The following is a 13481-nucleotide window of genomic DNA, read 5'->3' as shown; positions in this document are numbered from 1 at the left end:
CACGGTTGTTAAGCAAATCACTCCCGTTATTAAGTGAATTGTGTGGCTTTTAAATGAATCTAGCTTCCCCGTTGGCTTTGCTTATTGGAAGCCCCTTGAGAAGGTTGCAAATTGTGATCACATAATTCTGGGATGTTACAACTGTCATAAATAGATGCCAGTTGCTAAGTGTCCTAATTTTGAACTCATAACTCTGGGGATACTGAAAGTTGAATGAGCGAGGACTGGTTAATTCACTTTTTTCAGTGCTGTTGGAACTGCAAATGGTCACTATAAAGAAATGGTTGTAAGTTGAGGTTTGCTTATAGTCCTACTACTAGTCCAGTTTTATTTTATTTATTACTTATTAACTACTTTGGAACCACCCCAATTTTCTTCCCGACTGGCAGAGGGACTGGCTCCTTTCTGGTTTCTTCACATCCTGTATTTTTACAGTTTTTCCATCCCACTTCGACCGTTTATTCCCCTAAACTCAGATGCTCCCAAAGGTAACGGGGATTCCTCTCATTCATGTCTCCATCCTTGTGGCTCCCTCTTTCTCGCATCTGCTCCATCATCCTGAAGATGGACACAAAGCCAGCCTGCGGCGGCTGCAAACCATACATTACATCATCTGAAGATTTGCAAAAAACGCTGGAAAGTTTTCATTTGCAAAGAACTCTTCCTCGCCGCGTTAAAAAAAAAGAAATGAGGAAGAAATGCAAGGAAAGGAACTGATTATTCAAGAGTTTGCATAAATATTTCCCAGGTCCAGCCACTGAATACCTTCAAGATTTCTCCCTAAACTTTTTTTTAAAAATCTTCCTCTGTACAGGTAGTCCTTGAGTTATGACTGCAATTGAGCCCCAGATTTATGTTGCTAAGTGAAACATTTGTTAAGCGAGCCATTTTATTACCTTTCTTGCCACAGTTGTTAAGTGAATCACTGCAATTGTTAGTAACATGGTTGTTAAGTGAATCACTGCAATTGTTAGTAACATGGTTGTTAAGTGAATCACTGCAATTGTTAGTAACACGGTTGTTAAGTGAATCACTGCAATTGTTAGTAACACGGTTGTTAAGTGAATCACTGCAATTGTTAGTAACACGGTTGTTAAGTGAATCACTGCAATTGTTAGTAACACGGTTAAGTGAATCGGAATTCCCCGTTGATTTTGCTGGTCAGAAGGTCGCAAAAGGGGATCACATGACCCCATCACAAATGGGGATGCTGCCAAAGTCATAAGTGTGAAAAACGGTCATAAGTCACTTTTGAGTGCCGGTGTAACTTTGGTCACTAAATGAACTGTTGTGAGTCGAGTATTTATCTGCATTATTCTATGATCTACGGTCTCCCATCCGACCTCAAGCTGCGAGTTCATAGAGATAGGAAAAAAATAGCAATAAAGATGGATAGAGTTTTCTCTTCCGAGTCCCGTTCCGAGCTTTGTAATATAAGGGAGTGCTCGCCATAGCGAAGGCTAGAGCGGCTATCCTTGCCCACTCGGGTCAGAAGAAGGGTTTCCGGGTTCCTCTCCCGCGCGTCGGTCTCCACGGCAACGGAGAGCGTCGCGTCGCCGGTGGCGTCAGCAGCGCGCCGGAGCTTCCGGGACCCACGGCTGGCGCTTTTCGGGGAGGGGGGGGAGGGGGGCTCGCGCGGCCTGCGGTTGTCATGGAGCCCGAGCCCAAGGGCGGCTACGTGCTGAGCAGCCTCGCCGAGGTGGTGGAGCGGATCCTCAGCTTCCTGCCCACCAAGGCCCTCCTGCGGGCGGCCTGGTGAGCAGCCGGAGGGCCGCAAGGGAGCGCTCGGGACGCCCGAGGAGCCACGAGAGAGGAGCCGCCCCTCGAATTGGGGGGTGGGGGGAAAGCTGGGGGTTGTAACCAAGGAGGAAAGGGGGGGCGGTAGAGGGGGGGTGGCGTTGGCAGCGGAGGCAGGCAGAAGTCCGAAGGGAGCAGCTGACAGCCCTGGGAGGGAGGGGGCTTCAGGAGGAGGGCGGCCTCTCAGGCCGAGGATGATTAATTGATCTATATCTCATCTGTCATCTGTCTCTGTCTATCTATCTATCTCATCTCTATCCATCCATTTATCTATCTATCTATATCTAATCTATCATTCATTCATCTATCTATATCTGTCATCTGTCGTGTGTGTGTGTGTGTGTGTGTGTGTGTGTGTGTGTGTATCCATCTATCATCTGTCTATCATCTGTCTATTAATTTATATCATCTGTCTCTATCCATCTATCATTTATCTATCATTCATTCATTTATCTATATCTGTCATCTGTCGTGTGTGTGTGTGTGTGTGTGTGTGTGTGTGTGTGTATATATATATATCCATCTATCATCTGTCTATTAATTTATATCATCTGTCTCTATCCATCTATCATTTATCATTCATTCATTTATCTATATCTATATTTGTGATCTATCTATCTATCTATCTATATCTATATAAATATAAATATAAAATGTCTCTATCCATCTATTATCTCTGTCAATCTGTCTCTATCATCAATTTATCTATATTATCTGTCTCTATCCATCTATCATCTATCATTTATCTATATCCATTCATCTATATCTATTATCTATCTATCATCTATCTATCTGTCATCTGTCTCTATTTCTATCTATCTATCTCTATCTACATCCATCCATCCATCCATATCTATCTATCTACCTACCTACCTACCTACCTACCTACCTACCTATCAAATCTTTTTCAGCGTGTGCCAGCTGTGGCGGGAATGTTCCCGAAGAATTCTGCGAACACAGCAGAGCATCACCTGGATCTCTGCCCTGGAACCAGACTCATCCAACAGCCATGTTCTGGTCCACGTGTTAGCAGACGACATTGAGGTAAGCGGTTTGGACAGATGGACTGAAGCAGGTCTCTGCCTATTGTTTGTTGAGCTTCGTTCTTAAGGTTGCAACTTTGAAACCTCATCTATTTGGCAAGCTTTCTTCCTGTTTGTTAAATTATCACACTTTAACTATTCTAAACAGAATAATAAATAGTAAACAGAAGAGTAAACAGAACAGAAACTATTCTGGTTTTTTTTTCTCTAAACAGAATAATGATTGTTCAGAAACAGCCCTTCGACTGTGCAGTTATATATTTTTTCAGTGACAAGTCAAGAAGCAGCCAAGTTTTTTCAAGTTTAATTTGGTCCTGATTGAAGAAGTATTTACAACTCAGGTTGAACTACGGGGTCCTTGATGCTCTCTGAGCTTTGTGGCTTTCTTGTAGACATTTCATTACCCAACTAGGGAACGTGATCAGTACCTGTTGATCACCAACACCATCAGAGCACCAACAACACCGTCAGAACACCGATGATGTTACCTAGTCCGGTAACGAAACGTTTGCAAGCTAACAATCATCCTCAGTCAAGAGCACCAAGGGCCCCCAAGTTGTATAGAGCCAAGGTGGCGCAGTGGTTAGAGTGCAGCACTGCAGGCTACTTCAGCTGACTGCAGTTCTGCAGTTCGGCTGTTCAAATCTCACCGGCTCAGGGTTGACTCAGCCTTCCATCCTTCCGAGGTGGGTAAAATGAGGACCCGGATTGTTGTTGGGGGCGATATGCTGACTCTGTAAACCGCTTAGAGAGGGCTGAAAGCCCTATGAAGCGGTATATAAGTCTAACTGCTATTGCTAACTGCTATTGCTATTGTATTTGTAGTTGTGCTTCTTTTTCATATACAAGACAAGTTCCTGGTGTGTGACTATCTGTCCATCATGTTGCGTTTTCCGTTTACGTTACAGAAAGTCCAAGTCCTTCCCCAGACAGTGCTATATATGATAGCAGACGCAGAGGCGTTCAGTGAAAGCGGAGAGATTTGTGGCCTCGGTATGAAGAAAGGTAAGTAGCCAGCAAGATTCTTCCCCTCCTCGGTGAGCCATTGGTTTATACACACGGGGCAAGGAAGCCGCCTTCTGATTGGACCGTTGGGGTTCTGTAGACAAAATGACGCCCTTGAATGGAGCTGCCTGCTCTGTCACGACTTAGAGCCGAGGTGGCGCAGTGGTTAAATGCAGCACTGCAGGCTACTTCAGCTGACTGCAGTTCTGCAGTTCGGCTGTTCAAATCCCACTAGGCTCAAGGTTGACTCAGCCTTCCATCCTTCCGAGGTGGGTAAAATGAGGACCCGGATTGTTGTTGGGGGCGATATGCTGACTCTGTAAACCGCTTAGAGAGGGCTGAAAGGCCTATGAAGCGGTATATAAGTCTAACTATTGCTATTAATCCTTTGGCAAAGGATTGTTTCGCAGTAACTAAGAGTCTTGATGCGAGTCTTTTTCCGTTGTAATTCTAGCACGGCGAAGATACAGTAAAGAAATCGCGGCCGCCTTGGAAAACCTGCTCCCCGCACGATGCCAGGTGCTTGGTCTCGTGACGCCTGGAGTTGTAGGTAAGGAGAGGAACCTCAACAAAATAGGCTTCCTGAGTTCTCCCCTCCGTATCGTGGCACGACAAAACCGCGCTCCACTAAAGCACGCCCGATTAAACCGCGTCGCTGATGTCATCAGCAGGGCGACAACAGCGACCGCGGAGAAAAAAGGGCGCTTTAAATAGCGCTTTGAAAGCAAGCCGATTCAAGTTAAGGTAAGGGTTAGGTTTAGGGTTAGGTTTAGGGTTAGGTTTAGGGTTAGGTTAAGGGTTAGGGTTAGGTTAAGGGTTAGGTTTAGGGTTAGGTTTAGGGTTAGGTTAAGGGTTAGGTTTAGGGTTAGGTTTAGGGTTAGGTTAAGGGTTAGGTTTAGGGTTAGGTTTAGGGTTAGGTTTAGGGTTAGGATTAGGTTTAGGGGGGTTAGGTTTAGGGGTTAATTTTAGCTTTAGTGTTCACAGCGTGCTTTTTTTGTCGAGCTGTGATGACGTCAGCTATGCGGTTTCGTCGAGCGCGCTTTAGTCGAACGCGGTTTTGTGGTGGAACCCTCCGTATGGCTATACATCCAGGCTGGACTTCCCACCTGCTTAAAGGAAGCAACACTCTGTGAAATTAATTGCAAATAAACTTAGAATTTGGGCTTCCGGTTAGAATGGAAACCGTAGCGGCGTGGTGGCCTAGAGGCGGAGCTCTCGCCTCACACTCAGGAGGTTTGTGAGTTCGATCCTAGGTAGAGACAGATATTTCTCTCTCTGGGCACAATGAGAAAATATAGCTGCTGAATATAACTCCACATCGGCAACAGGGAAGGGCATCCGGCCAGTAAACACTCAGTTCCATCCAGTTGCCCCGACTTCACCTCACAAGGGATTATGGGGTCATTAAAAGAAGATGATTAGAATGGAAACCGTTCCCAGGTGCTCACAAGTCCTGCCTAAGTTCCTGGGGCCTATCAGATCCCTGGTTCCCTCTCAGGTTTGGGTCAAAATGAATTGAAAGGACTATAAGGTTGAATGGGTTCCCATCCACAGTTGCAAAAGCCACTTAAGTGGATTTTAGCAACAGAAATTGGGGCTTTATTGTGTTAGTCAGTTGAGGACTAACCTTTAAAAATGCCAAAGAATAATAGGGAGGATCCTTCATCATTGAATGGCCTGTGCTTTGATTTTGCTGTGGCCACCCAGTAGCCAGCAGAGCTGGCAGCAGATTCGGAGAGTGAGGAGGTTGGGGAGGAAGATGGGCCAGTCCTGGAGTCTGGGGAAGGCTCTGAGGAGGGCTCTGTGTCCGAGGCAGAGAGGGGGGCCAGGGCCGTCTGACAGTTATCAGCTGCCTTCAAAGTCAGACATCAGTGGGGCAGAAGAACAGCTGGAGCCTGTTCCCAGTGTGCGCATGCACAGAGTTGCCAGGCGAAGGGAACAGCTAGAGAACAGAGGTCGACTTGGGAGTAAGGCCACAGGTGGACAATGAATGGCCCCTCCCAGGGGAAATAAAAGAGGACCGAAAGGGGAGTGGAGTTTGCAGGAGAAAATGAGTTCGCTTAATTGGTTCGTGACCCTCCAAGACTCCTTGCCAAGTTTTGCAGATCTTGGCCTGGCAGCTCTCCAAGCCAGATAAGGTCTGTGACTGTAAATCCTCCCTTGAAAGACTTTGCTGGAGGTGAATGAGCAGAAGTCATAGTCAATTAATCAAAGGGTTTTTTGTCGGGACAGGGAGTTTCCTTCCTGCTCTTGGGAAGCCTCGGTCAGAACAGCTTTACGCCACTTGTGGAAAACGAGAGCCCGTTTCAAAATGATGATTGCAGTCTTGAAAATGAGATGAAGCCTTTAACTGTACTCAACCTTGCTTTTCAGTTACTCCCAGAGGCTCTGGCTGCCATCGCCCCGTGGAGGTTGAAGAAGGAGAGGCCGGATTTGCCTTGCTCTTCCCCAAAATCGATGGGGTGAAGATTCAGACCTTCCATTTTTATAAAGACCCGAAGAGGCAAACTATGGATGAAGAACAGTTTGCGGAAGCAGGCAAGCCGAGGCTGTTTGGGGACCCCCGTTTGAACTCTTGCTATTAGTATTATTATTTTTAAAGCTATCACAGTGTTGGATTTTATTTCCCAGTGGTATATTCACAAGACTGTAAAAGTTGATACAGCTGCCCCTCATAAGACAAATACCGGCTTAAACGGCACAAGGTGGGAATTGCTTTGAAGATGTTTTTCATAGTTATATTGGAAGGTTGTGATTTGGGTAGAGTGGTGCGGTGGCCTAGAGGCGGAGCTTTCAACTCACAATCAGGAGGTTGTGAGTTCGATCCTAGGTAGAGGTAGATATTCCTCTCTCTCTCTCTCTCTGGGTATAATGAGAACATATCTGCTAAACGAAACTCCGCTCTGGTGACAGGAAGGGCATCCAGCCAGTAACCATTCAGTTGCCCAAACTCCACCCCTCAAGGGATTATGGTGTCGTGAAATGATGATTGTAAGCGTTTTACTGAAAAGACTAGGAGAAACTCAGTGATTCTTTCAACCAAATCACATTTTCTAAATCTTTCTCCCATTCTTTCCATACTGATTTGATTTAGTGGTGGAGCTAGAAACTGGCAGAGGGAGAGTTCTAGTCCTGCTTTAGGAAGCAAGGCAACCTAAAGCCAAGCACCGGGAGAGAGGGAGTTCTAGTCCTGCCTTAAGTCAGCTGGTTTATTCCCCGATTTTGTGCATCTCCCTGCTAAAACCACAACCAGTTCCCCTGGTTTTTACAGGGTTTTTAACAACTGGGAGGAAATGTTGAGTCCTTTTTTTTCTGGCTATATGTGTTGTTGGCCGGGTTTCGTTGCGGAGTCCCTGTATTCTGATATGTACCATATTTTTTGGAGTATAAGACGCACCTTTTTCCCCAAAAAGAGGGTGGAAATCTGGGTGCGTCTTATACACCGAATACAGCATTTTTAGCCTTGCAAAACCTCGCCCCCTTCACAAAAATGGACTTGCAGAGTGTTTAGGAAGCTTGCAAAGGGCTCCTGGAGGCTGGGGAGGGCAGAAATAAGAGAAAAATGGGCTTTTTTTTGCTCGTTTTTGCCCCCCCCCAGCCCCCAGGAGCACTCTACAAGCCTCCCAAAGCCTATGCGTGCCCTGTTTTTTTTGCAAAAAATGGGCCCATTTTTGCAAAAAAACCAGATCTTCTTTTTGCTCGTTTTTACCCCCAAGACCCCAGGAGCACTTGGCAGGCCTCTTCAAACTCTCTGTATGTCCCATTTTTCACAAAAAAACGAGGCGTGCAGAGGATTTGGGAGGCCTGCAGAGTACAAAAACTTTTTTTTTTTAATTCGCCTCTTCAAAATCTTGGTGCGTCTTATACTCCGAAAAATACGTTAAAAGGTTTAAAGCGCTGGTTAAGCTTTTGTCCAATGCAAAACATATGATTAGAGCCTTACAATCCCCCCCCCCCCCAAAAAAAAAACCCTCCAGGATTACGTACCCAAGAGGTCAGAAATTTGCCGGAGGGCTGTTATGTCAACAACAAACCTCGTGGGAATCTCTGCTTTTGTGATGTGTTGCCCCGCTGCTCTGTCCCTCGAGGGAAAGTAGGTCAGAAAACATAAAACAGATTTGGCTCGTAAACTAAATGGCGCAGGACGTTTGGGCATCTTGTTATTATCAGCAGAAAGCCCGAGAGATTAATATTTCTCTCTCTTTCTCTCTCTCTCTCCTTTTACTCCAAGCAGGGCTTAAGAACAACCCAGACCTTAGAGCCATGCTTCTCTTCGGCTACAACAACTGGAAGTCGGGATCGTCACGATTCTTCCGCCAAATTGTCAATCGCTTGAACGAAAAAAGCATCATCCTAGCGGGCGGATACGTCGAGAGCATCACCTCCCTGACCTCGTGAGCGTCTCGTTTTGATAGGTTTCTGTGGTTACAGGCAGTCCTCGACGTACGACCACCGTTCCAACATTTCTCTTCGGCTAAGCAAAACAGTTGTTAAAGAGGGGGGGGGGTGTTGCCCCGTTTTACCACCTTCCTTGCCCCCGTTGTTAAACGTATCCCTGCAGTCGTTAAGTTAGCAATGTGGTGGTACAGGGAACCTGGTTTATGCCCATCATAAATAAATGCCAGCTGCCAAGCATCTGAATTTTGATCAAGTGACTATGCAAAGGTCGTAAGTGTGGAAACTGGTCATCAGCAGTAGTGGGATTCAGCCAGTTCGCACCTATTCGGAAGAACCGGTTGTTAACTTTCTAAGCAGTTCGGAGAACCTGTAGTTGGAAGAAATCTTGGTTAGAAAGGAAATATTCTGGTGCTGCTTCTAGGCTAACCAATTTATTGCCCTGCTTACAGAAACTGCCTCTCCAAGGCGAAGTGCCCATCGACCTGAGTGACATTGAGTTGGCCACACCCACCCAGTCACATGACCCCCACCCAACCCCCTACCCAGCTGGTCGTTAGGGCAGAGAACCGGTTATTAAATTATTTGAATCCCCCCACTGGTCATAAGCTGTTGTACCCCCTGCCCCGAACAGTCACTAAAATGGAACGGTTGTAAATCGAGGACCGTCTGTAGGGTGTCAGTGAGGTCGGCTTTTGTCTCTTTCTGAAAATCTCGGCTTCTCTATTGTGATAAAGCTGGGTTCTGATTTTCTTGGCCTGCTTAAATTTTTGGGGCTGATCAAAGTTGTTCAAGCAAAGAAAAATGGAGTTGGATCAGGCCTTATTGCTCACCTTAATGGCCAGCTGCAGCCTTCCACAATCCTGTGATCACCATTTACAATGGCATTATTTATCTTTTGGGCCTGTTTTCAGCTTTTTTTGTCCAGTTTCTGGACAAACCCCCCCACCCCTCAAACCCGCACATAAGAATACATTGATTTGCTTAATGGAACGGCATATGCTGAGTGACCATCAGTGGTGGGATTTAAATTTTTTTACTACCGGTTCTGTGGGCGTGGTGTGGCGTTGGTGGGCGTGGCAGGGGAAGAATACTGTAAAATCTCCATTCCCTCCTGATCAGCTGGGAGGCAGAGAATAGATGGGGGTGGGGCCAGTCAGTGGTGGTGTCAACTCCTAACCTTGCCATAGTGAGAGAAGGGAGGGAGCGCATTCCATGCATACTTTCGGCTAAAGTCGGATCTCAGATTACTGCAGCAGGCTTGGGAGGGGTGCACCTCATAGGGGAATGTGATTTATGACACAGACGGAGGGGAGGGAAGGAACAGGGGTAAAATTCAGCTATAATTCAAACAAAGCTCAGTTCTGACTGCAGAAAGGCCTTGCCTAATGAAGTTCCCTATAAATGACTAGTTTTGTATTGAAACTTGGCTCGATACTCATGAATCAGTTAGGGCATTTTTAGGAAACCTGACAGGCGGTATTTGCCAGTTCTCCGAACTACTCAAAGGTTTCCACCACCGGTTCTCCAAAACTGGTCAGAACCTGCTGAATACCACCTCTGGTAACCACTGCCGCAAAAGAAGCCAATCGCAGGAGTGCCTCAACTTAACAACTGTCGTCACTGACAAGGAAAATTCCAGGCTCCTTCACAGTTGTAGTTCTAGAACTACCTGTGCAGTACATCTCCGTGGGTTTTTTTTTTCTTGTTTTATTTTTTCTTGTTTTATTTTTTACACCAAAGCACCAAAATAGTCAGAATAGGCTGGTTGCCTGAAAAGTTTTGACTGATTTGGAGTCAGCTGCTTTCATTCGATCATTTTCCAGGAAGAAGAAGAGAGATTTCTCAACTGCTCCTACAGTGAACCACTTTTAAAACGCTTCCTGTTCTGCCAAGTTTTATCATTTGTTTTGTCTAAAATTAGAAGTGCTAATGATGTGTGTTGCAGCCCTTTCGTCATCTCCGCCCCCTCCCCCCATTTGCACTTCTCTCCTTAACCTTACTTGAGTGACTTCCTTTACGTAAGTTAGATCAGTGTTTCTCAACCTTGTCAACTTGAAGATGTCTGGACTTCAATTCCCAGAATTCCCCAGCCAGCGAATGCTGGCTGGGGAATTCTGGGAGTTGAAGTCCAGACATCTTCAAGTTGACAAGGTTGAGAAACACTGAGTTAGATAACACACTCCTGAACTCCTTAGCCCTTCAGCTTTTAACCAGCTTCTGGTTAAGAGGCTGATTTGTTTATTTATTTATTTTAAAAAAAACAAGCTTGAGATTTTTAATATTTGGATCTCTTAATACAGGGGTGTCAAACTCAAGGCCCGGGGGGCCGAATCCGGCCTGTGGGGTGCTTAGATCTGGCTCGACACCACCACCACCCCCTGAAAACAGCAAAGGGCTGGCACACGGAGCCTCTACTAGTGAAAATGGAGCTCGGGGGGGGGGGGGGGGCTCCATGCGACCCTCCCAAGCCCCGTTTTCGCTGGCAGAAGGTTGCAGGAGGCTGCCGCAGCCGAAAACAGAACTCAGAACCCTGTTTTCGCTGGCAGAGCGATCGGACTGCCACAAGTGACCCCCTATTCGAGTGTCGTTGTGTTGGCCATGCCCACCCTGGCCACGCCCACTGCCCCCCCACCCCCGAGGTCAAACACAACCCCGATGCAGCCCCTCAACAAAACCCCTGTCAACGTTGACCCCTATCAACAAATGTGACACCCCTGTCTTAATGCCTCGAGGGACAGTTGATTTGTTGCTGTCCATCAGAGTATTTTTGTCTTGGGAGAAATCGGAGACTTTTTGATGCCTAAAATGCCCATTTGGGAGCTTATTGAGTTCGCAAGGTCATCCTCGCCTTACGACAATTGGGACCATCGCTAATTGAGGCAGTTCTGAAGTGAGTTGGCCCCCGGTTTTACAACCTCGTTTGGGGTGGACTTAAATGAATCGCACAGTCATTGAGCAACTCTAGCTTCTCCCATGGATTCTGCTCATTGGGAGCTGGTTGGGAAGGTCACGGAGGGTCATAGCCTGACCCAACGACGATCAAAAACTCATGGCAGTTGTGCCAAGCTGTGAGAGCAATCAACCCATGGAGCACAAGTTGCCTTTGGAAGTTGTGGGAGCTTCATCACTGGAGGCTTTCAAGAAGAGACTGGGCTGCCATCTCTCAGAAATGGTGTAGGGTCTCCTGCTTGAATGGAGGGTTGGACTAGATGACCTACAAGGTCCCTTTCCAACTGTCAATCTGCTAAATTTTGATCAGGACAACAGTTGTAAGTTCAAACCTTCGCTAAACGAACGGTTGTAAGTCGAGGATTATCTGTATTGCTTGGCATCTCCCTTTGGGTGATGTTGGGTTGTTGTGACCCGCAAAGCTCCTGACTCTATATCTCTCCCCCTGTGCCCCCCTCTCTTTCAGTCACACCCAGCCTGCCGAGTCGTGTGGCGTGGTCGGCCTGGCTTTCAGCGGTGCCCAGATCCAGTGCGCCTCCGTCCTGCTGGATCAAGAAGTCACGGATGAAAAGTTAGCCGAAGCGGCCATGCAGCGCCTGAAGGCGGCCAACATTCCCGAGCGCCACAGCCTGGCGTTCATGTTTGCCTGCGTGGGCAGGGGGTACCACTTTTACCAAAACAAAAGAAACGTGGAAGCCGACATTTTCCGGAAGTACTTCCCCGGCGTGCCGTTGTTAGGCTTCTTCGGACACGGGGAGATCGGGTGCGATCGAATCGTGACGGGGAATTTCGTCCTCCGGGAATGTCGCGAGACCAAGGACGACCTCCTGCACAGCTACACCACAGTCGTGACGCTCCTGCACTTCGGTTCGGCTAAAGGCAATCAAGCTTAAAAAAAAAAAATCTCTCTCTCTTTCTCTCTCTCTTTCTCTTTTCTCTCCTGTGCAAATTGTGCAGCGGCTGCATTAATTGCGAGAAAAGAGCCGTTCTGGGCATGTCATTCTAAGGGCCTCCTAAAAACGAAAAGGAAGGCCATCCCATCGACTTTAGGATTCCCAATGACGTGATCTTAAATTCGGGGGGGAAGAAAATAGGACTTTATACCCCATTTCTAAACTTTAAAAGTGTTTCATGTATATACGGTAGATTTTTACTTCGTTCCGGTGATTGCGAATGATGTTGTTTAGCATCGCCCGTGTGCTTTTATGCTTGGGGGGGGGGGGGGTATCCTTTTTTTTTTTCATGCTGTTAGTGGATTACTTAGTCAGCCCACGGACTAAGCCTGTCTTAAGCTGTGGCTTAAGTCTTTTATCGTTTGTCTCTGGAAATGCAAAGCTTCAGGCCTGAACGGAGCTCTTTAAAACCATCTCTTAAGCAGCCCCACGGAGGCCTAGTCAAATTCGAAACCATGTTTGCACTTGAATATCCATCTTTTTTGATCCAGAGCGAATTAGACGGTCTGGATTCGCAGGCTTCCTCTTGGTAGACGATTGCAAGTTTGGACCAATCTTGTTCGTGACCCGTCAAAACCGCGTTCCACAAAAGCGCGGTCGACGAAATCGCGTATGTGACGTCATCACAACGCGACGAAAAAGATCGAAAAATTGAAATAAAAATTAAATTACAGCAAGCCGATTCACATAAAGGTAAGGGTTAGGTTAAGGGTTAGGGTTAGGGTTAGGTTAAGGGTTAGGGTTAGGGTTAGGGTTAGGGTTAGGTTAAGGGTTAGGGTTAGGGTTAGAGCGTTAGCGTTACGTTTAGCGTTAGGTTAAAGGTTAGCGTTAGGTTTTTCATTACGTTAAGGGTTAGGTTTAGGGTTAGGTTTAGGGTTAGGTTTGGGGGGGCTAGGGGAAGGTTTTAGCTTTATTTTTACATTTTTCGATCTTTTTTTATCTTTTTCGTCACGCTGTGATGACATCACATACGCACTTTCGTCGACCGCGATTTTGTCGACCGCGGTTTTGTGGTAGAACCATCTTGTTCACTAGCTAGTTCATACGATCAATTTGTACTAAGGTTGCCAGCTTCTTTAATCACTTTGGTTGTAGGAAAATATTCCTCAGGGGGGGATCTTAAATATACGAAGGAGCCTTGGGATTGGCCTGATTTGGCTTGAATTCTGCCGTTGAGTATTTTCAATATGAATTGTTGGGACCCGGAGCTGTTCTAAATGACACCAATGATGCAGTTTTCTTCCTGGGCAAATCAAAAAAAGACTCACTGTTTTTAATCAATGTAGGAAAGATGAATGGCAGAATTATACGACTGCTGCCGGTTTACTTCATAATC

The 13481-nt window shown here is 46.5% G+C and overlaps 1 protein-coding gene across 1 annotated transcript; it reads left to right on the top strand.

Moving 5' to 3' along the window:
• Window positions 1-1570: 1570 nt before the first annotated feature.
• On the top strand, window positions 1571-12776 carry FBXO22 (F-box protein 22). Its single transcript, XM_032233589.1, has 7 exons — window positions 1571-1755; window positions 2709-2841; window positions 3749-3845; window positions 4300-4395; window positions 6219-6383; window positions 8080-8239; window positions 11659-12776. The coding sequence occupies exons 1-7, from the start codon at window positions 1652-1654 to the stop codon at window positions 12083-12085; spliced, it is 1182 nt and encodes a 393-aa protein (XP_032089480.1). The 5' UTR covers window positions 1571-1651; the 3' UTR covers window positions 12086-12776.
• The last annotated feature ends 705 nt before the right edge of the window (window positions 12777-13481 follow it).

The sequence above is a fragment of the Thamnophis elegans genome, chromosome 16, assembly GCF_009769535.1.
Source record: "Thamnophis elegans isolate rThaEle1 chromosome 16, rThaEle1.pri, whole genome shotgun sequence".
Taxonomy (NCBI): Eukaryota; Metazoa; Chordata; class Lepidosauria; order Squamata; family Colubridae; genus Thamnophis; species Thamnophis elegans.
The sequence above is the reverse complement of the archived record's forward strand: the minus strand, read 5'-3'. Positions and strand labels throughout refer to the sequence as shown.